The sequence below is a fragment of the Chelonoidis abingdonii genome, chromosome 3 (genome assembly GCF_003597395.2).
Source record: "Chelonoidis abingdonii isolate Lonesome George chromosome 3, CheloAbing_2.0, whole genome shotgun sequence".
In the NCBI taxonomy this organism is placed as follows: Eukaryota; Metazoa; Chordata; order Testudines; family Testudinidae; genus Chelonoidis; species Chelonoidis abingdonii.
In genome coordinates this window covers 36,701,738-36,728,743 of record NC_133771.1, presented here as the reverse complement: position 1 = coordinate 36,728,743, position 27,006 = coordinate 36,701,738, and the positions used below count along the sequence as shown (strand labels likewise).

Sequence of the window (27,006 nt, the reverse complement as noted above, 5' to 3'; positions counted from 1 at the left end):
ATTAATTATATTCTTGTCTTTTAATTCTTTATCAATTAAATCATATATAATTCTTTATCAGTTAAATCCAGTACCAGCTTCTCCATTATTTTTCCTGGAATTGATGTTAGGTTAACTGACCAATATTTACCTGAGTCATCCTGCTCTCTCTTTTTGAGTATTGCTACTTTCACCATTAATACTCTTACAGTGTTCTGGAATTTCCCTAGTCTTCCAAGATTTATTAAGAATTAACATCAGTGCACCAGAGATTTCTTCAGCCAATTCTTTTAAGACTCTTTAGTGCAAGCTATTTGGGCTTGTTGATTTTAAAATGTTTATCACTAGTAGATGATGTTGTCTAGCATCCTCCTCGTTAACTAATAGACTGGAAATTGCTTCATCATCCTCATGTTATATGAGTACATCCTCCCTCTTCTTTAAAAAAAAAGTCAGAAATATTTATTGAACACTTCTGTCTTTTCTGCACTGTTATTAACAATTTTACCACTTCCATCTAGCATTGGGCCTATACCATTGCCAGGATTTCTTTTGTTCCTAATATACCAGGGATGGCCAAACTGTGGCCCACGAGCCACATGCGGCTCTTTTATAATTAAAGTGTGGCTTGCAAAGTCCCCCTCGTGGGTCCTCCATTCTCCACCTACCAGACTGAGGGGGGAGCATGGGACCTCTGCCTTGCAACTGGGTGGTGGGATGGGGCTTCTGCCCAGCAGGGAGGAGGGGCTTGGGGCTTCAGCCTCACAAGGTGTGCCTGCTAGTGTTCAGGGCTTCAGCAGGAGCAGGGCTGAAACCCCAAGCCCTGGCAGGTGCCTCCCAAGTGCTGAAGCCCCGATTCCCGGCAGGTGTCCCTCAGCTCACAAACTTCTGAAAATTTTCATATGCTGCTCAGGGATCTCCTTCCTATTGTCCTTAGCTCTGTTAGCATGGATTTTTCCCTATGTGACTGGAGTCCCATTGGGGGCCAGCTATAGTCACTCAATTAGAGTGAACTGCAATGAATAGGCCAGACAATCCCCATAAAGCTGGCGGATATTCCAATACTTAGATTTACCAAGACAGCATAAAACAGCCTCTTTATTACCTTACTGGTTACTCAGAAGTCCAAACAACACAGTTCCCTTAAAGTGATCCAGCCTCAGGCCTCCATCCAGGTATCTAAGTCAAATATGATGATTTCTGAAAATTTTATTTCATCATATAAAAGAAAAGGTTCTGCCAGTCCCAAAGGATTGGACACATTACTTCCCAGGTTTACTGAATATTCCAGATCTTACCCAAATATATGCCACAGCCAATTCTTATTAACTAAACTAAACTTTATTAAAAACAAAAGAGAGAGAGAGTATAGTTAAAAGATCAATATACATACAGGTATGAGTTCAATTCTTAAGATTCAGATTCATATCAGAGATGTGAGCTTTGTAGTTGCAAAGAGTTCTTTTGGAAATAGTTCATAGGTTATAGTCCAATGGTCAGATCTCATGTTCAGGGTTTACCAGCATAATTGGGACCTCAGTCTTGTGATTCAAACTTCCCCCGATGAAGCTTAAGCAGATCTGAGATAACGGAATCAGGAGCCAACGATCTTTTATACAATTTCATGTCCTTTTTGACAAGTTGGAATTCAAAAGGTGTAATTAGCATGATTTTGAAGGCAGTCCATCACCGGTTCTTAGCTGTAGAATTAACATAAGGCAATTTGCTTGTTCCTCCACCATTCACAGATTATTTGCTATAGATCTCAAAGACAGATGTATACAGAGATATCCCATGTTTAGAATTAATTTAAATGCTAGCATGTTCTTTTGATCTCTGAATTATCAGAATACAGCCTGGACAGGGACTGTTGATTACATCGTTGACTCTACTCATACATATGTAAATACACAAAAACACAAACATTATCTCCCCACATGTCTTTTGAGGGTTATTTATTTTGGATGATGTTTAACCCTTTCTAGCCTTGTGTGTCACCCTAATTCCTTCAGCTTCCCATATCAATTTTCCACACTTCAAAATTTCTAATTTATATTGATTGCTATCTAGTCCCACCCTTTCCATTTGTTATATATTGCTTTTTATTTTTCATTGCTGACTTCATTTTGCCACTGAACCTGGGTATGCTTTTTGCCAGTATTGTCCTCTTTTATGACTGTGGAATTGTGGCTTTTTGGCCTGTAGGGGTTAATAGTAGATCCTCCTGCTGTGGGTCAGTGGGAGGCCACTCTGCCTCACTACACCAGTGGGCATTGTCCACAGTCAGGGATTTAGCAGAGGAGTAAACATTTGAAGGCTCTGGCCCTTAGGCAGGGCAGAACCGCAAAGGCAGATGGCTCTGGCCATTGGCAGGGCAGAGTCCTAAATGATCTAAAAATTTCCAGCCTTCATGCACAGCGGAACAACAGCCACTCATTGGGTTCTGGCCCTCAGGTTGGAGCAGAACAACTGGGCATTATATGAGCTCTGGCCCTTTGGCAGAGGCAGAGCAAATGAGCAGTCTACGAGTGTTGGCCCTGAGGCAGGGGCAGAGCCGCAATTTAATCTTGGGACTCAGGCCCTCAAGCAGGATGGGGGATCAAACAGTCTAGGAACTCAGGTCGCTGGCAAGGCGGAGCACCAAACAGTCTAGAGGGTAAGATGGGGTTCTCTGACCTCTGAGGCAGGCAGAGAAGTAGGCAGTCTATTGCTTGGTGCCTTGGCTCAGGTAGGCAGCAGACAAATGCAGGCCTTATGGCCTACAGGTGGGGAGGCTGCCACCCCAGGGACAGAAGGACCTCCACTAGGTCCTAGCCGAGGGCCCTAACAGTGGCAGAGTGTTCCACTGCTGGGTCAGTGGGGAATCCAGCCAGAATACGCTGACCTCATTTCAGGCAGCAATGTGGTCAGACTGGTGTCAGCTATCCCTGGGCCACTTCCTCCCCTCCCCTCAGGATGTACCTGGATCCATGAGGTTCTCCGCTTCCCCAGGGTAGATAGGCAGTGGCAGTCCCGGCCACTCCTCAGTGCCTCAATTGGCTGCTGGTTCCCACTTGTCCAGCCAGTCTTCAGCAGGGTAGGATCCTCCTTGGGCTCCAGTCCCTGGAGCAGACAGAAGGCATCTGTCTCCTCCTATGGCTCCCACTCTACTGAGCTGCAGGGCTCCTCCTTTATACTGTCCTGCCCTTTAACCAAGCCTGGCCAGACTCCACCCACCTCGGTTCAAGGGGCAACACCTCCCCCTCTGCATCGGTGGGAGGCCACTCCACCTTACTACATGGCCATCCAAGAAACTCATCTTAAAGAACTCCCAATTCTTCTTCAAGTGCTTGCTCATATTGATTCCAATTAGATGTGCACACGCTGCATGCACATTCGTCGGAAGATTTTTACCCTAGCAACACTTGGTGAGTTGGCTGGGTCGCCCCCTGGAGTGGCGCCATTATGGTGCTGGATATATACCCCTGCCGACCCAACGGGCCCTTCAGTTCCTTCCTACCGCCCGTGTCGGTCATTGGAACAGTGGAGCACGGCTTAGCTGATCTCCACCTCCCTAGCTACTCGTAATTTCTCATTTTTATTGTGTATATAGTTCAAATTTCTATACTTGCAGTTAGTTTATTATTTTCTTTAACATAGTTAGTGTATATAGTTAAGAGGAGTTCGGGGATTAGCCCCTTCCCCTCACCCAGTGCCGAGGCCCATGCCCGGTTCACCGGGTTTCAAACCGTGCTTGGCCTGTCACAAGCTGATGCCTACAGGAGATCCTCACGACTCCTGCCTTAAGTGCCTTGGGGAATCCCACCTCGCAGATAAGTGCCGCATTTGCAAGGCCTTCAACCCGCAGGCCAAAAAGGAGCGAGACTTTCCTCTCAGACAGCTCCTAATGGAGGCAGCTCTTACTCCTCCACCCTCGGCACCGAGTGCCAGACAGTCCGCACCAGGGAGAAGCGCACCGGTACTGCTAAGGCCCCTCGGCACCAACCGTCGCCGGTCCAGATGTCTGCTCGGCACCGCTCCCTCTCCCCGTGAGTCAAAAAACATAAGACTCCTGCGGCTTCTGTGTCCATGCCGCAGTTGGAGTACCCGCCTAAGTTGGACCATCCGGCATCGACAACTGCCATGGCACCGACAACTTCAGCACCATCGATTCCGGTCCTGCAAGAGCCGTCGAGTCTGGTGCCTGACAGCTTCCCAGCACGCGCTGTAGTTGAGCTTACTATTCCCTCCACGCCGGAGACATTCTCTATGGCAAGGGAACAGATTGCACTGACGGAGTCTGCGCTGCCTCAACCCCCGGCAACGCCGGTGCAGGTTATACAGTCTATAGGCAAGCCTGCCCTACTGAGACCATCCTCCTTTGGCACCGCTGAGAGGCATCGATCACAATCGCGGTCCCGCCGGTGTTCTCGGTCCCATTGCCGATCCGGTCCCGACGCCGCTTGCAGTCCTGGTACCGTTCTCCATCTCAGTACTGGTCGCATTCGCGGCACTGTTCAGGACCCCGTTCGCCAGCCCGGTACTCTCGGTACCGATCAAGCTCTTGGCACCGCACCTCTCGCAACCACTCCCGGCGTCGAGCTTCGAGGTCCCGGTTGACCTCCCGGCACCGTTCCGGTCACAGGTCCCGGTCTCGTTCCCGGTACTGGTATAGCGCTCGGTACCGCTCTCCGCTGCAGCATACAGACAGACTACCCAGGGATGGAGACCATTCTCAGGGGTTTTCAGCTCCTCCTTAGCCATCTCGCCATGGATCTATGTCATCCTATGCACAGGACCGTGACTTAGATGTCCCCATCCGTGTCCTCCAAGAGACCCAGGCTCAAGACCAAGGACCTCATCAGTGGTCCTTCTGGATGCCTTGGGCATATCACCAAGCCCAAGGTGGACCTCAAGTGCCATCACGCTCCGTACCGTCGGAGTACCGGGTGCCAGAGGCTGCTGTTAGCTGCCCCTCTCCTGCGGGTACGGAGGATGCTCCCATTCAGGCATCAGACCCTCAGGTCCCACCAGAGTCGGACGTCGCCCAAGTCCACGAGACAACGGAGGACCCAATTGTCCCTGGCTTTTCCTCTTCCTCTTCACCAGATTAAGCGGTGGTTGGGACATCCTCCTCGGGTCCTCCTCCAGTTGACCTAAGGTCACATCAAGACCTCCTGAGATGGGTGGCCCTGAATATGAACCTCCAGGTGGAGGAGGTTCTGGAGATAGAGGACCCGGTGGTAGATATTTTGTTGGCTGACACTCCGACAAGGGTGGCCTTACCATTTATTCGGACGATCCAAGCAAAGGCCGATACCATCTGGCAGTCTCCAGCATCTATTCCGCCCACGGCTAGGGGAGTTGAGAGGAGGTACATGGTGGCCTCTAAGGTACGTCCAATCAGTTAACGAAAGGGAGCGCCATGGCCAGCAAGCCTCTGCCCCAAAAGCAAAGGAGGCTAGGCACATGGATTTTTTGGGACGTAGAATCTACTCTGCGGGGGGCCTCCAACTCAGAGTAGAAAACCAACAAGCCCTGCTTAGCTGCTATAACTATAACACCTGGGCGGAGGTTGAGAAATTCACAGAGTTAGTCCCCCAAGACTCGCGTCAAGAGTTTGTGGCCCTTTTAGAGGAAGGAAAGAAGGTGGCGAGAACTTCTCTCCAGACCTCGTTAGACGCAGCCAACTCCGTAGCCAGAACTCTGGCTTCAGGAATTGCCATGATGCGACTATCATGGCTTCAGGTGTCAGACCTTCCACCTGAATTGCAGCATACGATACAGGACTTGCCCTTTGAAGGTCAGGGCCTATTTTCGGAAAAGACTAACCCTAGGCTGCAGAGTCTAAAGGACAATAGGGTGATCATGCGCTCACTCGGGATGCACACATCGTAGACTCAGTGCAGACCCTTCCGGCTCCAGCCTCAGCGCCCTAACCCCCCCGCCTAGACAGCGGCAGGACTTTGGCAGGAGGCATGGCCAAGGCAATCGTAGAAGGCAGTCCGGACCCCAAGGGGGTCAGAATCACGGCCCCGCCAAACCACCTGCGGGACCTAAACCAAACTTTTTTGTAGGCGTGCCCGAGGGCGACATACCAGTTGTTCAACAGGATCCTTTCCCTCCCTTTTGCAACCGCCTCTCCTTTTTTCTCCCTGCGTGGACTCAACTAACTTCAGATTGTTGGGTCTTACGCACGGTAGAATTTGGATACCGCCTTCAGTTTATTTCGCCCTCCCCTCCCACCCCCCATCCTCGTCCCTCTTCAGGGACCCCTCTCATGAGCAAATCCTCTTGCAGGAGGTATGGTCCCTCCTTGCCATGGGAGCTATAGAGGAGGTACCGGAAGACTTGAGGGGCAAGGGGTTCTACTCCCGCTATTTCCTAATCCCCAAGGTGAAGGGAGATCTCAGACCAATTCTAGACCTGTGGGGACTCAACAAGTTCTTGATAAAGTTGAAGTTCCGCATGGTATCCCTGGGGACCGTCATCCCATCCTTGGATCCTGGAGACTGGTATGCCACCCTCGATATGAAGGATGCGTATTTTCACATTGCCAATTATTCTGCGCACAGACGGTACCTCAGGTTTGTGGTCAACCGTCAACATTTCCAATTTACGGTCCTTCCTTTTGGCCTCTCCACAGCCCCAAGAGTGTTCACAAAGTGTATGGCCGTAGTTGCTGCCTCCCTCCATCATCGACACATACACGCCTTCCCGTATCTCGACGATTGGCTCATTCGCGGGGCCTCCGAGATCCAAGTAATGCGGCACATGGGCATCGTCAAGGATCTATTCATCCAACTAGGCCTGATGATCAACCTAGAGAAATCTACTCTGGTTCCCACACAAAGAATACAGTTCATTGGGGCCATTCTGGACTCCGGTCTCGCCAGGGCCTGCTTACCACAGCCGCGGTTTCATGCAATGATATCTGTTACACAAGGCCTACCAACCACTTCGGCTGGAACTTGTCTCGGCCTCCTGGGTCACATGGCTGCCTGCACGTTCGTGACCAAGCACACCAGGCTATGCCTACGTCCTCTTCAAACTTGGCTCTCCTCAGTATACCACCTGGGGAGACACAATATAGACAGGATCCTCACGGTTCCCCCGAGACTCCTAGGCTCGCTAACTGGTGGTTGACGCCCTCCCTGGTGTGTGCAGGGATGCTATTCCATCCGCCCCAGCCTTCGATGGGCCTGACGACGGATGCGTCATCTCTCGGCTGGGGTGCTGACCTCGGACATCTTCGCACTCAAGGCCTTTGGTCATCTCACGAGCTGGCCTTGCACATCAATGTCCGAGAATTGAGAGCAGTCTGCCTGGCGTGCCAGGCATTTCAATGGCATCTGCAAGGCCGTTGTGTCTCAGTGTTCACAGAAAACACAATGGCCATGTATTACATAAACAAGCGGAGGAGGACACGGTCCTCCCCCCTTTGTCAGGAAGCCATTCAACTCTGGGACTTTTATATAGCCCACTCGATAGACTTGGTAGCGTCCTTTCTCCCAGGGGTTCAGAACACTCTGGCGGATCGACTCAGCAGATCCTTCCGCTCTCACGAGTGGTCGATCCATCCGGACATTATTCATTCTGTTTTCCAGAAGTGGGGATTTCCCCGCATAGTCCTCTTCGCTTCCCGCGAGAACAGGAAATGGCAGATGTTCTGCTCCTTCCAAATTCTCTCCCCGGGCTCGATCTCGGATGCTTTCCTGATACCGTGGATGAGCCAACTGCTTTACACCTTTCCACGTTCCCGAGCTGGTCACAGGGTCCTGCTAAGCTCACAGGGGCGGAAGCTCACTTGATCATGATCGCCCCATGGTGGCCCCAGCCAGCACTGGTACACCATGTTGCTCGACCTATGATAGCAGCCAATTACCCTGCCTCTTTCACACGCAGACCTAAACTCGGACCACGGCAAGACTTCACGCCTGACTGCATCCCTTCACTCACGGCATGGCTCCTGCAATGGTTGAGCCAGTCAGAGTTACGGCTCTCTGCCCTCAGTATAGAAAATACTCCTGGATAGAGGAAACCTTCCACCGGTCTACGTATCTGACCAAGTGGAAGCGTTTCTCCTGACTGCGAGCAAAACGGTAAAGTTACTCCCATGAAGTCTCGATTCCTACCTCCTGGATCACCTCTGGTCTCTCAAACAGCAAGCCTACCCAGTATCATCATGAGGGTGCACTGGGCGGCCATTTCTACCTTCCGAGCCCAGTGGAGAGTGCCGTCTGTGTTTTTCACACCCTAGGGTTTCCAGGTTCCTCAAGGCTTGGAGCACCTATAACCCAAAGTACGCCACCCTCCGCCTTACCTGGGACCTCACCTGGTCTTAACCTAGGCATTAGTCTCCCCATTCGAGCTGTTGGCACGTGCTCGCTGCTTATAAACCTGTCCTGGAAACAGTTTTTCCTTGTAGCCATTGACAATCGGGCCAGACAGCTCTCGAGTTCGAGCGCTCCCACGCGTGGAACCCACCGTATACTGTGTTTCACAAGGACAAGGTGCAGTTGCGACCACACCCAGCGTGTTCCTCCCAAAAGCTGGTATCGCTTCCATATCAATCAAGGACATCTTCCGCTTCTGGTCTTCTTCCCAAAGCTGCACTCATCACATATGGGAGCAACAATTGCACTCCCTAAGATTGTCCTTAGGGTGCTTGCATTTATATCGAACGGACAAAGCTCTTTCGTAAATCGCCCACCACCTTTGTCGCAGTGGCAGACCGAATGAAAGGGCCTGCTGTCCTCCTAACCAGAGGATCTCCTCTTGGGTGACGCGTGCATCTGCAACTTGTTATAGATTGGCCTCATGTTCCCTCGGGCCATCTCACCGCACATTTCTAACCAGGGCTCAGGCTTCATCTGCTGTCCTTCCTGGCTCATGTACCAATCCATGAATATGTTGTGCACTACCTGATACTCAGTCCACACCTTTTGCCTCACATTAATGCCCTGGGTTCATACAGCTCAAGAATGATGGCAGCCTTTATGGCTTCAGCGTTTGCATTCTGCAACAATCTCACTCCGGACCCCACCACCTAGGTAAGGCTTGGGAATCACCTAAAATTGGAATCGAAAGAGCACGCAACTTCGAAGAAGAAAAGATGGTTAACCACCTTCTGTACTGTTATTCTTCGAGATGTGTTGCTCATATCCATTCCAAACCCTGCCTCACTACCCTCTGTCAGAGTAGCCGGCAAGAAGGAACTGAAGGGCGTTGGGTCGGCAGGAGGATATATATCTTGGTGCCATATACGAACTATGCCGAGGGGCGACCAGCCGGCGCACTGAGTGTTGCTAAGGGTAAATCTTCTGACAAATGTACACGCGGTGTCATAACCTAATTGGAATGGATATGAGCAACACATCTCGAACAACAACAGTTACAAAGGTGAGTAACCATCTTTTTTCCTTCGTGTATTTCTGTCTAAATTTTTTCTCCCAATTACTTTTGCCCATAATTTCCCTCAACTTTGGGATATAAAACTTTTTGAAGTCTCCACCACAATAATCTGTGCCTAAGTAACTATAAGGCTAGAGTGCAATGTGCTTTCCTGGGGAATATTCTTGGAAAAGGCATAGTTAAGCTTCTAGGAAATGGTGCAGAATGAGTGAGAGAAGGACAAAAAGTAAAGAAAGACAGCTGTGAAGAGTTGGTGATTCAGGGAGAAGTGTGATGGAAAGAGATCAGAAGATATGGGGATAGCCTTAGAGGGGAAAAATGATAAAGTTCCTAAGGAAAGAGAGAGAATGGGACAAACGGAGGATGGGAACAGAAATAACAAATGAGAGAGAGGAAAACAGAAAGAAATGAAATATGATACAAAAGAATAGAATGTGTGTGTAAATGAGAGAATGAGAGAGAAATAGCAGTAAATACACATTTCTTTTTTCTATTTGCGAGGTAGGGTTGCTCCTAGCATAGATATGATTTTATATTTGTAGTATAAAATTCTGATTTAGTTTTTTTCGGTTTGGGGAGATGCATTGTGGGAAGTGCAGCAACATTTTTCCTTGCCTGGAAAAACAATACATCTAAGGTTATCCCTACACTAAAGCTACTTTGCACTACTCTGACTGTTAATTGTTTTCCTTCTCTTATAGTTTTCTTAGAATGTATTTAGTCAGGTAGTTTTCCAAAATCTATTTTATTCCATGAAGCCAAAATGAAATTCCTCTGCTTTCTGCAGAGCATTTGCAGCTTTCTGCTCTCACAAACCCTCCTCTCTGCCCGAGTCCCTTTCACTCTTTATGTTCCATTAGCTAATTACAGTTCATTCTTGTTTTAAAATTCCAAAGCACCTGCTAAGCTGGTACTTGCAAAGTTAAATACCTATGTTTCCATGGAGAAAGTGGTGTTATAACATTGAAAAGGAAACTAAGGTGTCCTGACAATGGATCAAGCACTGCTTGCTTTACTCATACAACTATTCCCTACATAGTCAATATAACTACTTATGTGAGAAAGAAATGCAGATCGTGGCCCAGTAGGTTTAATCTATATCCTCATTGTATAGCAGGAAAAAATGGTTTACTTTTCTTTTACTTTACTTTTTTACTTTTAGTGATAGACTGTGAAAAAGAGATTTTTCCTTTTCATTGTTAGAATTACTTTCTGAAATTCTTTTTATTCCATATTCAGTCTAGTGCGGATTTAAATTCCTGTAAATTTTATAGAAATTGTCATAATTATGCTATTTTGTAAACTTCCTTAAGTGACCTGTTTACTCAGTAACCTTCTGCTAAGCTAACCATTAGCCATTTCAGCATCATGGAAGGAGGTTTTGGTATTTGGTATAATGTTTTTGGTATTGTAATTGTGACACTCATTCCTTGTGGTTCTGCTAAATCACTTTCAACCATTAATGTTAATTATGAGTTCATATACATTATTTATGAACTGACTTTCTTTTACTGATATGAAATATACACATTTCGTTATTTAAATACTTTGAGCCAAATCCTTCAGCTATAAGTTAGGCAAAAGGCCCACTGAAGTCCATACTCAGTCCTGAAGTCAAAGGGAGTTTTATCTTAAGTAAAGTCTGCTGGATCAGGGTTTCTGTTTCTTAACAAGTACATATTTTTTGTGTGTGTACATATTTTGAAGCATGAATTATTAAACTAGTATTTCTCAGTCTATTATTAATTTTTCTAGCGTCATGAATATAGGGGGAAGGGTAGCAACCTTTATGTATCTTTAGCAGCTGTACTGGATTGCCTTACCTGTAAAGGGTTAAGCAGTTCAAATAGCCTAGTTGGTACGTGACCAGAAGGACCAACGAGAAAAGAAGATACTTTCAAATCTGGAGAGGAAGGATTTATTTGTTGTTCTGTGTGTTGTTCCCTCTTCGGATGGAGGGAGAAGCCAAGCAGTACAATATCTCCTGAAAATATACCTGGAATAATCCATCTAAAATCACAGAAACTGTGAGTAGGGCAAGGAAATGCGTTAGTTTATCTTATGTTTTGACTTGTGAATTTTCCTGTGCTACAGAGGTAGTTTCATTCCTGTTTTTGTAACTGTGCAGCTGATCCCAGAATGGAATGCTCTGTGTTTTAAATCTTTTTATTACCCTGTAAAGTTACTTTCCATCTTAATTTTGCAGGTGTGATTCTTTTACTTTTTCCTTCATAATAAAAGTTCTTCTTTTAAGAACCTGATTGATTTCAATGTCCTGAAGACAAAGGGTCTGGTTGTGCTCACATTGCTGAAGCAACTGGTTGGTATTTTAGTTTTAAGCCTCCCCAGGAAAGGGGGTGAAAGGGCTTGAGGGGATATTGGGGAGAAGAGGGATTCCAAGTGACCCTTCCCTGAATTTTTGTGTAAATCACTTGGTCGTGGCAGCAATACCAGTCCAAGGACAAGGAAAGGGATTTGTGCCTTGGAGAATTTTTAACCTAAGCTGGTAAAATTTAAGCTTGGCGGTCTTTCATACGGTCCCCACATCTGTTCCTCAGAGTCAGGGGGAGCCCTAACACATAGACTAAAATTTTCTTTTAAAATGTATGTTAAAATGAAATTGAAACCAAAAGAAATGTAATAGAAAAGTAGTTAGTAGCTAGGATACAGATTTTGTCTGTTAATTGATTTTTTTCACCTAGGTTCCAGCTCAGATCGTCCAAGAAGAAGAAATTGTGGCACCTGCCAGTACTCTGGCTGATGAGGTTAGATTTCTTTGTTTTCTCAGTAGGGAGGAAAGTGTATAAATCTGTAAATTAAGAGTGGACTAGAACTGGAATCCTTGAATCTATCCTCTTTTTGAATTTCAGGGTTGAATGTGACACTCTTTGATTCTGAGATCCAAACCAACTAATGTAGCTTTAGTCCTGTGCTGGATCCCAGACTGGGCTAGATCTATTTTCTTCTTTTGGTTTTGATGCCACTGAACTCTCACGAGAACATCTGATCTCATGAGATATACATTATTCAAAGGTAGTGGAAATCTTGCAGGATCATCTGAACTAAGTATATTTCTGTCATTTGGGGCTGCAGTTTTACAATAACAGTTCATAAAATTTCAGTTGCTCCTGAGCCAGCCTTGACTGAGACTTGAACCTCACCTATATCTAATCTAGATCTAAACATCACTTCCTTAACCCATCTGTACCATAAGTTAAAATGCACTACATTTGTAGTAATGTAATATGTCCTTAATTTCAAAACTAAGTGCCTAAAGTTAGGTTTGTAAGTCCATATTTAGGCACTTAAATAAGTAGTTTGATTTTCCAAAGTGCTGTGCATCCAGCAGCTCACACAGAAGTCAGGGGAAGTAGCTGGCTGTTGAACACTTTTGAAACTCAGGCCATGTATTTTTGTCCCTAACTTTGGATTCACGAACCTAACATTTTGAAAATCTTGGCCTGGATTTTTATTCATATTTTATTTAAAAAGATTTTAAGAGAAAGTGCTAACTCTGAGCCTTGCGCAGTACACAGTGTGGCAGAAATCCTAGCCCCATAGAAGTCAGTGGGATTTTGCCATTGATTTCAATAGGGCTAGGATTTCATCCAGTATGTGGTTTTCATTATGAGGGAGTTGATAATCGGCAAAGCATTGCTCCTGTATCAGTGCCTTCCCCTTTGGGCACTATAAAATGAAAAATGGAGTCCGTATTGTCTAGTAATTAGAACAGAACACTGCGCAAAGGATACCAAAGTTCAAAGGATACCAGTGTATGCTGGCTCCAAGGTACACCAACTTGTACAGATGAAAGGCTGGTCTGCCACAGTTGTGATAACTACAGGATTTTGGTTGGATAGCTTTACTTTTAATTAAGGCTCAGTACACTCAAAAATAATTATCTTTATTATAGGCTGAAGGTGTGTGGTGATGTACAAGACAGTTTTCTCAGATTAATTAAACGATATAAAAAAGGAATAAATAGAAGAAAAGTGTTCGTAATCAGTATCGTTTAATCGAAATGGTTCAAGCCTATATTAAACACACATTTGCTTCTGTTTTTTTTTTAATGCCACAAGTAAGCCAAAGGCTGGTTTGTAGGCGCTGTGCCCTTTGCAACATAAATAATAGGTAACTAAATGATTCAGCAATGGAGTAAGTAGCTTTGATCCCAGATTCCACAGGATAATTAGAAACAAACCTTTAAGATAATTATTTATAAGAATATGCCCAATAATTATTAATCAGATTGTTTACTAACACACATCCCCTTCCATAGATTTATAACCAATTTATACCCTGTAGCTAGAGAACTGGACATACTGTTAATAATCTGATAGATTATTTTAAAGACCTAATGCAAACCTACATATTATTCTTATAATCTCTCACATAGTGCTTTCCATTTTCAGATTAATTTACAAACATCAGTTAATGATCACAGTGAGCCTTTGAGTAAGGCATTATCTAGAGTTTATATGGAAGAAACAAAGATGCTAAATGATATGCCTGAAACACAGAATTAATCAGTATCAGAACAGGGATTAATAGTATCACAAATAATAAACAATACATAATTCCATGAACTAACTGTTCACTTCCAGCAAATTTTTTTTTTCTTTTAGTGGGGTTTGCAGAATGAGGAGTGGGGAGGAGGTATTTGCAAGCCACAGTGATCACAAGGAACAGTGGTGAAAACTAAGGCCAGTTATGGTACCTGGATCTTGAAACCTTTGTTCTGAACGTGTTTGCTGAAGTTGTATGTGGTAGATACACACTCACTCACTTTTTCCTAGCTGGAACTGGGAGATTTTTTTTTCCATTATTTAATTCTTTTTTTTCTTTTCTTTTCTTTCTTTTTTTTTTTTTTTTGGTGGAAAAAAGAAAAGATTATGGGTGAGGCAGTTACTACTTGTAATGACTCAGCAGCTGGGAGATGCATTGCCATCCGCTGCTAAAGCAGTTTAGTGGCTCAGGCCAAGATTTTAAAAAATGGATGCCTGAGGTTAGGGCCCCATAATCCTTATTTAGGTGCCTTAATATGGATTTAGATGCCTGATTTTAAGCACCTTTTTTCCTGCAAATTTTGGACTTAGAACTTGAAGTCAGTGTCAAAACTGTGATCAGGACCAAGTCATATGCAGGGAACATGGACCTAGGAGTTGGATCTGCCTACATAAAACTAGTGTGAAGGACACACACAAATGAAATATAGAGTCTCTTATTTCAAGTAATAACTCCAATAAAGTCAGGATAAGGGAGTTGTTTGCTGGCATTGTGTGGAAGGAAAGGGGAATCTTCTAGATTTATTGTGGCATTGCCCAAAAAACAGATACTGGGAAGAGGAAGCTAAATATAATTTTGAATACAAATCTACTGAGAGAGCTGATATCAAAGGAGTGCTCAGATTAGCAAATATATAAATGAATAAATCTGAAAGTTGTTAGGTGTTTGTGTCCTCTAAAACAGTTCTGAGTAAGAACATCTTCATTTGTGAAAAGAACATTTGCAAGAAACTGAAAATCATCTATCAATCTGAACATTGAGGACTGAAATAATGAAATGAGTGACCTTGTGGCACTTGAAGAGATACTGTTTAAGAGGAAGAACAAATAATTTTGAATAAACATGGAGTGTTTTTGCACCTTTATATGGCCTTTAACAAGTCATAACAGATCAAATCCATAAGTATTTACACTTTTATCTGAAAAAAAATAAGTAAAAGCCGAGTAAGGACGTTAGGCTCTGTATGTCTGTGTCTAATCATACTTCCAGTGTACTGTACTGTCACTGTTGTACTGCTTCTAATATAGTTGTAAGAGATATTTTTAAATATCCTTTTATTCCAAGTTCTAGTTTTACATTTTTATATCTGTATCGCAGCTTTAAGCATCTCTTAAGGTGCATTTTTGCCAGGAGTGTCAGGAGAGCAAAGTGTGTCACTTGCTATGCTCTTTGAAAGGGGGTAGTGTATGTTCCATTCTGCAGTCTTCACCTGCCTAGCTCCTAGCTCTTTGCAGATGTGGGGAGATAAGACTTCTCCCTAGTCCCTTCCAGCCCCATAATCACAGCCTGAGTGAGCCTAAGGTTGAGATTACAGAATGCTTCTGCTTGAGAAGAGGATGAGCTACTTGTGGCTTTCCTTCTTTTCCATAGTTACGTACGTTCAAAGGGCTAATCCCAGTTTTACCCTGAGGGCCATGCTCTGCCCTTAGAATTGAACTCAAAAGAAATTGTGCCTGCATATCTGAAAGCAGAAATCAACATCTTGTACAGTGATAAAAAAAAAAAGTAAATGTCAAAACATGTATAATTGGCATGTTGATCCAAAATGTTAGCATACCTGAGTGCTTGTGATCATGTCATTATATTCTTCATGGAAAAAAGATTAAACTTGTTTGTCTTTGTAATTCTCCAAGCACTATGTCTCTTGCAAAATTGATGCCTATAACTTACTTTTAGTAAAAATGTACAAACAATGTTCAGGTCATTAAAATACAGTAAAAATGTCAACTTGAGATTTAATAGAACTTACAGTAAAGGAAAAAGGTGTGCATGTCAAAACTATTCTTTATACATTTTCCGTGTGTGAGGTTAAAATTGAGAGCAAAGAAAGAGTGATAAATGTTAGTAATGAGATTGCAACTGAAAGTGCAAGGGACTGATCGTTATATCTTTTTTTTTTATAGGCTGAGGAAGGTGGCAGTCCCTATGAGGATATTGAGAAAAAGGTTTGTATAAAAAAGAATGTCAGGTTACTGTTTTCCTGTGTAGGAAAGAAAGTATGGAACAATAAGCTGAGTACAGTACTGTAGTTTAGAAGGAAATGTATGTGTATTTCTAACTGTTGAGCAGTAGTTCAACTAGAAAACAATATATCTCAAGTGCAATAGCACTCTTAATTACTGTGGTCTAGATTGTATTGATGACCACATAGGTAAATGAGTAACCATGGACTATTCATTTGAGTAAGTACCCACCATAAGAACATAAGAACGGCCATACTGGGTCAGACCAAAGATCCGTCTAGCCCAGTATCCTGCCTTCTGACAGTGGCCAATGCCAGGTGCCCCAGAGGGAATGAACAGAACAGATAATCATCAAGTGATCCATCCCGTAGCCCATTCCCAGCTTCTGGCAAGAGTTGGACCCATCCCTGTCCATCCTGGCTAATAAACTGTTGATGGGTTTCTATTCCTCAGAATTTATCTAGTTCGTTTTTTGAATTTCTGTTATAGTCTGGCCTTCACAACATCCTCTGGCAAGGAGTTCCACAGGTTGACTGCGGCATGTGTGGAAAAATGTCTCCTTTGTTGTTTTAAACCTGCTGCCTTTAATTTCATTTGGTGGCCCCTACGTCTTGTGTATGAAAAGGAAGAAATAAACACTGCCTTATTTAACTTTCTCCACACCAGTCATGATTTTTATAGCCTCTGATCATTATCCCCCCTTAGTGTCTCTTTTACAAGCTGAACGCCCAGTCTTATTAATCTCTCTCATACAGCAGTCGTTCCCTAATCATTTTTGTTGCCCTTTTCTGAACGTTTTCCAATTCCAATATATCTTTTTTGAGATGTGGTGACCACATCTACGTGTAGTATTCAAGATGTGGGTGTACCATGGATTTATATAGACGCAATATATAACCACCATAAATTTCCCCATCTGAGGCAGAAAGACAGCTTGATTGCTTATAGATTATAAGTTCTTTGGGACAGGGACCATCTTTTTGTTTCATTTGCACAGCACTAGCACATCAGAGTCCTGGCTCATGACTAGTAATACAAAGTATAATAATAATAATAAATTAATAGCAAAAGCAATGCTTGGGAGGCATGTTGAGTCATGTGCCCCCCCCCCCCCAGATTTGTTGCTTGGCGTGTACTGAGCATACTCACACAGACTGATTATGGTCAGTAACACTGCTGTAGTGGGCTGCCCTCACTCTGCCCCGCCCCCCACAACTATCAGCAAGCATGGGTGGTCTCTGAATAATAGATTTGCAAAAAATTTGTCATGTAAGATTATCTTTACCACATACTAAGATAGACTTATGAAGTCCCACTGGAAGATTATTAAACTATATGAGCAATATGTAGTTACTGCTGAAATTCTGTGACAGTGTTTCTGGTAATATGGGGAAAAAACGTGTATATTCAAAAACATAATACATTTTTTTTAATTTTGCAACGAGAAGACAACTAAAAATTGCATTTTGAAATGAAATGTCATATTGTTTAGTTTTGATGGCAAATGTCAATATTTTTTCTTTTGACATTATACTCAGACTTTTTGGGAATATTTTGATCTATGGATTATTTATTTATTTATTTATTTATTTATTATCCTCATTGATATTTTGAGTTTCTGTTCCAGTTTAGACCAGAAACTAATTTCAAAATGTTGAAATTTTCCCATGGGACAAAAATTTCATTTCACATCCAGCTGTAGCAATAAGCAACTAAAGTACTGTTCTTAGCAGCAGTGTGTTTAGTTCATGGAGGATGGGTCCATCAATGGTTATTAGCCAAAAAGGTCAGGGACGCAATCCCATGCTGAGGGTGTCCCTAAACCTCCAAGTGATGGGGAATGGATCACTTGAAATTGCCCTGTTCTGCTCATTCTCTCTGAAACACCTAGCAGTGGCCACTGTCAGAGACAGGATACTAGGGTAGATGGACCATTGGTCTGACCCACTATGGCCGTTCTTATCAGGGGTGGCTTTAGGGATTTTGCCGCCCCAAGCATGACAGGCAGGCTGCCTCTGGCGGTTTGCCTGCGGAGGGTCCGCTGGTCCCAGCGGATCCTCTGCAGGCAAGCCGCCGGAGGCAGTCTGCCTGCTGCCCTTGCAGCGCTGGCAGAGCGCCCCCCGCGGCTTGCAACCCCAAGCACGCGCTTGGCGTGCTGGGACCTGGAGCCGCCTCTGGTTCTTATGTTGTTATATTTTTCATTCTGTTTTTTAAACTTAAAGTGGGGTTGTACTCTGAAAAAATGGCACCATGGAGTTCCATGTTTACTGCCTATCAGTGATTTTCAGAATTTTGCAACATCACTAAAAATAAAGATTCTGCATTTGGAATTCAAGGCTTGATCCCGTAATACCTTAGTCATGTGATTACTTCTCACTCATATGAGCAGTCACGTTAGCTGCAATAGTATTCCTTTTGAGGGTGTGGTTTGCAGGAATGGGCCCTAAGTTAGAGATTCTGGAAATATCAATAAAGCAAAATAAAATCCAGGCCATTCCCCATAGCTCTATTGGCTCTTCAGTACCAATTAAAGTAAAAGGTAATACAAACTTATTTTTGTCACATTAAGCAGATATGGCTCAGGTTATAATCCAGGAACAGACATATTGAGTAAGACTATGCTAGGTCAGATTTTCCACTATGTTACACCAGTTTTACATTGGTGTTACTCTATCTCATCTCTTCCCATTACAAAGAAGATCCTGTGGGCTAACACAGGCTGCTCTATTGGAGAGAGATTTAGAGAACACTTCTGATCTCCTGATTTACAGAGGATTTTCAGGGGCACGATGAATCTCATTCATGGCTATGGAAAGGGTAGTATTCCATGGCTATGGAAAGGGTAGTATTCCGCAAAGAAACTGGATTTTCAAATAGGGGTAGGAACAGAGAGGCTCTGTGAGGGCAAACCCTAGGAATAAGTGAAGCTTAGAAGAAAATTTAGGCTGAAATAAACCATTAACAATAAAGGCAAATCCCAGGGAGATGAGTTTGGACACCAATCCATTGTGCATGTGTGCTGTGTAACAGGGATTTTGCTATTTTACATACATACTGTTAGCTGTCTTGAAATGCAGTGGTCACAATCTGCTAGCCAGTTGTGTTATTTTTGTTGTTTTATATTGAGAAAGTACATTTTCTCTGTAGGGCTCTGTAAATTCTGCAGGGTCTACTTGCAGCACCTTTTTTTCTTATGTCTGACCTTTCTGTATGGCCAGAAATTCAATATATTCAAGACCAGATTATGTCTGATCACTGCATAAGTACACATGGAGGATTCAAAGAGACTTTCACCCGTCGCTTGTGTCCCCTGTGCACCAGCTGGTTATAGTAATCATCCCTCTGCTCTTTTCTTGTGCCCCAGTAGTCACCAGTAGGACAGGGGATGGCAGGGTAGGATGAGCATACTACACTTGATTTAGGGGTGTAGCAGCAGGTGCACGTCCCCTGATCACTGGGAACTCCCTGAGGCCTTTCTGTGTTTCCACTGGGTAATGGGGCTCCACTGTTCAGATACCACAGTTTGTTATACAACTTAGACTAGAGGGTCATACACTTCCTAACTGCTGTAGGCTGAGCTGTGCACCCAATGAGAGAGAGCAACACATGACACTAGGAAGTTTAGATGTTCCCAGCAAGTCAGGCTGCCTGAATAGGCCAGCGTCTTCACTTTGCTTTTTCTTTGAAGGCAATGGAAAGCTGTAACTGCCAGAAGTTAGAAGTTATCACACAGCTCTTTATAAGCAAGCACATTTATTCTTAAGGTGAAATCATTACAGAGAAATCATGTTTAAAACAATAAAAGAACCTAGACACATGCTAAAAAGCGTTCCAAAGGTCACCCCAATTCTAGCCTCAGGCTCTGACAGGTGTCAGCTCTTCTAACACTTTCCTAAGAATTGCCTCTTCCTGCAAAAGGTTCTGTCTGTTCGCTGGATCAGACAGAAAACGCTGTCAGTTTAAACTCAGCCATTTATCGAAAAGTCCTTTCTTTGTCTGTTGGCCTGTGGAGAATCCAATTTGAACTAGTATAGGTGAACCTCCCCAGTAGGTGGTACTTTCTGGATACGTTACAACCTGAACGAATTTTCTGGATCACTCTCTCCACCCCCGACCCCCTCCAAACACACGCTCTGTTCTTAGTATCTGGAGGACTGTGATTACCCTCATGGAACTACATACAATCCCTGGCTCACAGTGACACCTAAACTTAATATAATAAGATCTCCCAAAGATATTGCAGGAAATTGTTGTATTTGGCACAAGGGTTCTCTCTAAATACACACAATAATACTTAGCATCATACAGAGCTTAGCATCTTTGCTTTACAAACATTAGCTAATTCATGCATTTTTTTTTCAAATGTATTAACAGGAATAGATTTCACTGTGCCATTGGCTACAACCAATCACATTTTAATGACTAGGTGAAATAGATTATATGTAATACTTGAATAATTTTTATGAGGTGCAGTGCATTGACATTTGGAAGCCTTATCTTGCAGTAGTGATGATCAGCATCAGGAACATACTGTAGAACAGGGGCAAGCAACCTATGGCATGGGTGCCAAAGGCAGCACGCAAGCTGATTTTCAGTGGCACTCTCACTGCCCGGGTCCTGGCCACCAGTCCGGGGGGCTGTGCATTTTAATTTAAATTTAAATGAAGCTTCTTAAACATTTTAAAAGCCTTATTTACTTTACATATAACAATAGTTTAGTTATATATTATAGACTTATAGAAAGAGACCTTCTAAAAATGTTAAAATGTATTACTGGCACATGAAACCATAAATTAGAGTGAATAAATGAAGACTCGGCACACCACTTCTAAAAGGTTGCCGATCTCTTCTGTAGAACCTGAGCTTGAGTGTGACAGGGTATACCAGGTCCTTTGAGGTCCCCTGCTGGAGGCCTTGCAGTCCTATCACACGCCGCCCTAGAAAAGAAGCAGTGAAGGTGAGTCCTCCAAGCCAGCCTAGAGAGGCTGCAGGGAAGCAGCCAATCAGACAGCAGCAGGCTCAGTTAAAAGGAGCTGCAGGGCCTGAGTAGATCAGTTGCTGGTTGGGACCAAAAGGGTAAAGAGGAAGGGGTTATGTGGGAAGCGTCCCAGGGAATAGCAGCAGCAATGGAGTTAAAGGAAGCAGCTTGTGACTGCTATTTGTAGAATGCCTGTAATGGGTAGATCCAGCCTCCTCCCTGCCTCCCCCCTCCCCCTCCGGCAATGTCCAAAGCCTTGAGAAGGGGACAAGTTTCATGGAGAAGCCCAAGCACAGGGCTGGAATTTAAAGGGCTCTAGGACTGAAGACCATGCAGAGGGCCAATCATTTGTTGTACTTTGTTACTCCAAGAAGGGACTGAACTTGAAGGAGTGAGCTAGCTGGAGAGATGGGACAATAAAAACGGATAAGGCAGAGTCTCCAGAAATGAAGCCCTGGGGGCATTGCTCTATACCAGGGCAGGTATGGACTTAAAGCTAGCTGAGAAGGGGCTGAGGATGGAGCCCAGAGATAGGCCAAAGACTAACAAGGGCACAGGGATAGGCCCTGTTGGACCTTTTGCCCTGGAAAGGATTTATGTGCGACTTCGCCAGAGGGCTGGGCCACTGAAGTCCCACCTGACAAGGTTAACAACCCACAGAGGGTGTCGGAGTAGAGAGAGAGAGTGAGTGCAGATTCACCCCCAACCGCCAGGACCTGCTCACAAGAAATGAGTGCGCCCCATCACAGTGAGTTGTCATGATAGTTCCAGGAACGATTTGTTTGTCTAGTCACTGTATTAGAAATATGATCATACATGCTGTCCCCATGGGAATTTTGGCATTGAAACTTGGCCAATGCTTAGGAGAAATGTACAATTACCCATTGTTAAGAGGTAATATCTTCTTATACTATACAAAAATCACTTAATAAAACTCCTTAGGATTAAAAATATGACAGAGAATCTGTCTAACATTTGTAGAGTTCAGAGTGAAAAATTTGTGTTTCAGAAGTAGTAAACAAATTAAATATATATACAGCAACCCATTAACAGTCACCAATCAGGAAAGCATCTTTGTTCAATGTAGCACTTAAGCATGTTCTTAACTTTAAGCATGTGCCTGAGTCTCATTGATGTCAATGGGACTCAAATGCACACTTAAAGGTAAGCATGACCATAAGTTCTGTCCTGACTAGGGACAGAGTAGAGCACATGCATAAGTTCTTTCCTGACACAAGGCCTTAAACAACTTTATGTTGGAGTAAAATGTTATTAACGTGAGTAAAATGGTTTACATCTTTTACTTCTGAGTCTAATGAAGAGAATGTGTGTGTGTGTATATATCTCTAATGTGTATTTAGTTTAGTTTCATGTGACACCAGTGCACTAGTTTAACCTACATGTCAGCATGATTATCCTTTAGTATTTACAAATCATTATGTCCTGTGGACCAAATTCTGCTTTCAGCTATACCCTCTATAATTTATAGGGTTTGGATCTGTGCATGTTACTAGCTTTTAAGAATTCAAATTCAGATAAGTTTTTCTCCCCCACACAGAATCTCTGTAATATGTTGTAGAACACATTATATATCAAATATTATTAATTTGCAAAAACAACAGATATAAGATACATAGATGCTTCAAGGAAACTCTAAGGGAAAAGTGGAGAAGAGTTTAATATTCAGAATGGGAATATGATAACAATTGTATTTGAAATGTACATTTGAAATAGGTTTGCAGGCATGTAACTTAAAGCAAAACTTGATTTTGGATGTTTAAAATTTAATACCCAAAATAATTTTATAGTTTGCTTGTTACAGGTCTTCCTTTATGAGTATTAAACTCTTCCCTATTTTTTGTGTCTAAAAATATGAAGGTTAATGTTTGTAAAATGCTTTGAGACCCTCAGCTAAAGGTGACAAGTACCATGGAGAAATTATTATTTTTCCCTCTCATGTAAATTTTAAATTGAAAATTAGATATTTGCATTGGCTATATTATCAGTGTGTACAGCTGCTTACAGGTTTAAACAAGTTATGGGACTTGAATATATGCAAAAAACTATAACAATAATTGATTTTTTTTGGTTGTTTTATCAGTATACTAGCAAAGGGTTTCACTTTAATTAATATTGTTTGAACTGCCAATAAAACTCAGATTGTTTGATCGTGTCTCTTGCATAGAAATTTTGTGATTAAAAAATCAAAGCCACATTGATTCTGTTTATTGATTTAATAATATGTTGCCCATACAGTATCTTAATTTTTTTTTGCCACTTATTTCCTTTATACTGTTCTGTGGCTACATTTAAGTATTTTAATACTTCCCACCTAGACAAGGTCACCATTGATCACCTAGAAGTTGTATAAACTAAGAATCAGTTATCAATAATGCTAAACAGAAAAACAATGGAAAGAACATTCAAAACTGAACTTTTAAATGTCCTATCCATCCATTTGGGTTTTTATCCATATTCCGTAGTGAAGGGACAGAAATTCGACACCATGTAGAGTCAAGCACGAAGGTTTATTACGCACAGCGCTGGCAGAGTGTCACTTTGCTTATTAGGCTCAGTGACACACTGCTAAACAATTGATTACAATAAATTATATAGGGTGCAAATGGGGGAAAGAAACTACGGGGTGGGAGTTCTTGAGCCCCTGGATAGGTTCTAGCAGCAAGACAAGATTAGCAGAATAAGCCAGTAGTCTAAAAGATTACATAATGGCTCCGCCCATAGCTGAAGTCAACGTGTTTGCTAATACACAGGTGTTATTCCTCAGAATTCTCCTCTTGCAATGTGCAAGTTAAATCCTGATTTCAGGTCCATAGCAATGACGTTGGCTCTTTCCAGACAGGTTGGTTCACAGGTACATTTCTGGAGGGTTTAAAGCAAAAAGAAGAGTAAACAGTACACAACCATACACAATTGTGTGTGATTCACCCTTGCATTTCTGCAAACTAGGATTGGCATCTGTGAGGGAGGATGCCATAACTCACGCTATTGTGTTAGGCCTCTCCCTGAAAGCTGCTTGGCATTTGGAAAGTATGTATTGCTATCTTCTTCCTGAACCACAGAGCAGACTTAGAGGTACCTCTCAGTGAGCTGTGTACCTGTACCTCCTGATAGGCCCCCAATTATTGCTCTCCATCTGCGGTTATGCTGACTCTGCTTATCTCATGTATAGTTGAAACAAATAAGGTTGTCTTCTGTTTATCCTAGCTTTCTTTTGCTGTGGTCAGGCTTAACAAAGCCCTGGCTGGGATGATTTAGTTGGGGATTGGTCCTGCTTTGAGCAGGGAGTTGGACTAGATGACCTCCTGAAGTGCCTTCCAACCCTGGTATTCTATGATTCTATGTATTGTCCATTGTTAACTAGGCCTCATGCCTCAGACCAAGCTGTGGAATTTAGGCCTATGTGAAAGATTCTTACAGAGACTGTGGTCAAGATCTTACGTATTGGGATTTTGCCCCTTCACTTAGTGTATCATCTGTAGGGGAATATCAAGTCATTAATGCAACAATGAGTTAGAGCAGTCACAGGTGCCAGCCTCTATTTTTCTAATGAACAGTGGTGCGCAAACCAGGAGACACGCCCCTCTTAGGGAGCACAAGAGGTTCTCTGGGGAGACACAAAGGAACTCAGATCCTGGAGGACTCGCTTCCATAATAGCAGGACTGGGATAACAATAGAGTGGGTATTGCAGAGTGGTACGGAAGCAGGATTAAAAAAAGATAGTCCTCCCTTGCCACAAACAACATGAATGTCCCGATCAGCAGCCACCTCTCTCCCATTACCCAGCTATGAAAGCAGCACTGCTGCCAGCAGAAGCATCTTTGCCATCCTTACTTCTGTTGGTCTTCAGAGCGGGCGATAGGTTGAGGGGGACAAATTTTGTGAATAGTAAGGGTGGCACAATGGCAAAAGTTTGCACACTCACTTAGGAGTTCTTTTACAGCCTAATGCTGTAATAGCTCCCCATAAGGAAGTTTTTCACTATATCTAATCTTCCTTGAGTCCATCCAATTACTCCCAATTACACCTAAATAATTCTCTCTTATCTTTTGGACCAAATTCTTCCTTGGAAATGATTCTGACATTCCCACTAACTTCAATGGGAATTGCATTTGTATGTCCAAGAAAATTATTTAAATTGTGTTTGAATTTGGTTTTTTGTATGCTTCAGATATTTGTAGACTGCTAGCAAGTCTCCTCTCATTTTCCTTTAGCCTTTCTATACACATTAGCTGTTTTAATTTTTCCTTAGAAGTCCATCCATCACTGTCCCTGAACCTGTTGCATAGAAAAATACTGATGATTTGTATTTCAGGAAAAGAAGAAAGAATGGAGCTTAAAAAATATGTTTGGATTCTTTCTCAAAAAGCCTGGAGAATCTAAAGGTATGTTACGCAGTTATTGATGGATTAGAAAGAACTCATGCACAAGATAAATTTACAACAGAAAACTATTACAATCATCCTAGTTTTGTGTTAGATATAGCAGATTTTCACCTTCCTGCATAAACACTCCCAGTCAAATCTCTGATTGTAGGTTTCATACACTGAATGATGTAGATTAGGAATCTCTTGAATCAGCAGATTTGAAATTTGAAACCAGACTCTCTGACAAAGGGCAACTCACAGAGATCAGTGCAGGGTACATATTCTTCTGATGAGGTTGCCATCCTCAGAGCCACAACAATCGGGTGTTGGCTTTGCCATTACCAACTCCAGTGCTTCCAAGTTCAAAAGTCTATCTAATGGCATAAGTGATAGTCTTATGGCTCTATGGTTGCCACTGAAACATAAGTGGTACGTTACCATCATTAGCGCTTGTACTCCTATCATGACAAATGCCGACAATGAAAGAGAAAAGTTCTATAGTAATTTAGACAAACTTATTGTGTCTACATCAGTATCCAACTGATTATCATGGGGGACTTTAATACAAGGGTTGGAAGTAACATGAAAATCTCTCAGCCTGCTATTAGATAGTATGGCACTGGAAAAGAGAATAGCAATGGAACTCTGCTACTTAGTGACTGTTAACTGGCAATTAGTGATCACAAATACATTTTCTACCTACCAGACAAAAAACAAAACCAAAAAGAGATCATGGATGCACTCAAGACCCAAACAATGGGATCTTATTGACTACCATCCATCCGTAAGATCTACAGGATGTACAAATCATTGCAGCCATGTGTGGGGGCAGACTGCTGGACAGACCACATGATCTATTCCAAACTATTACTAGTAAGTCGACCAGTGTGTCGTAAGTCATCAAGCCAATCAGGCTGCTTAACATAAAGCGATTACAAGATGAAGCTGCATAAGTGGAGCTCTGTAATAATGTTACTACAGCTTTGTCTGACTGTGCTGGCTTGGCTACTACTGCTAATGTAAACAGTGAATGGGCTACTTTTCATGACATGGTACGTCAAGCTGCTCCTGACAATTTAGTTATAGCAAAATGACATCATTGATTAGTTTGACAAGAGTGATCCAGAAATTCAACAACTACTCACTAAAAAACATGAGCTGCATCCTCAAATTGTTGCATCTCATGTCCTTGTAGGTAGTTATAACATACAAGAATCTGTGTCATGAGTAGGGATCCTAATTTTCCATGTTAAAAAAAAAACAAAGTTCTCTAATTAAAAAAAATAAGAATCTGCATTTTCTGTGATTAAAATGAAACACTGAACATAAACGCTAACCCAGGAACCTATCTTTGCAACAAAGCCCAATGCCAGTTCTGTCCACATATCTGTTCAAGTGACACCATCATAGGACCTAATCACATCAGCCACGCCATGAGGGGCTCGTTCACCTGCACATCTACCAACATGATATATGCTATCATGTGCCAAAAATGCCCCTCTGCCATGTACATTGGCCAAA

The 27,006-nt window shown here is 43.0% G+C and overlaps 1 protein-coding gene across 2 annotated transcripts in view; it reads left to right on the top strand.

Moving 5' to 3' along the window:
• Positions 1-27,006, top strand: part of DCDC2C (doublecortin domain containing 2C) — a 124,115-nt gene that overhangs the window by 85,419 nt on the left and 11,690 nt on the right. For both annotated transcript variants that reach the window (XM_075063692.1, XM_075063691.1), the window contains exons 9-11: positions 12,075-12,137; positions 16,062-16,103; positions 25,434-25,503. In XM_075063692.1, the coding sequence (XP_074919793.1) occupies positions 12,075-12,137; positions 16,062-16,103; positions 25,434-25,503 (175 nt within the window). The remainder of the gene's footprint in view (positions 1-12,074; positions 12,138-16,061; positions 16,104-25,433; positions 25,504-27,006) is intronic.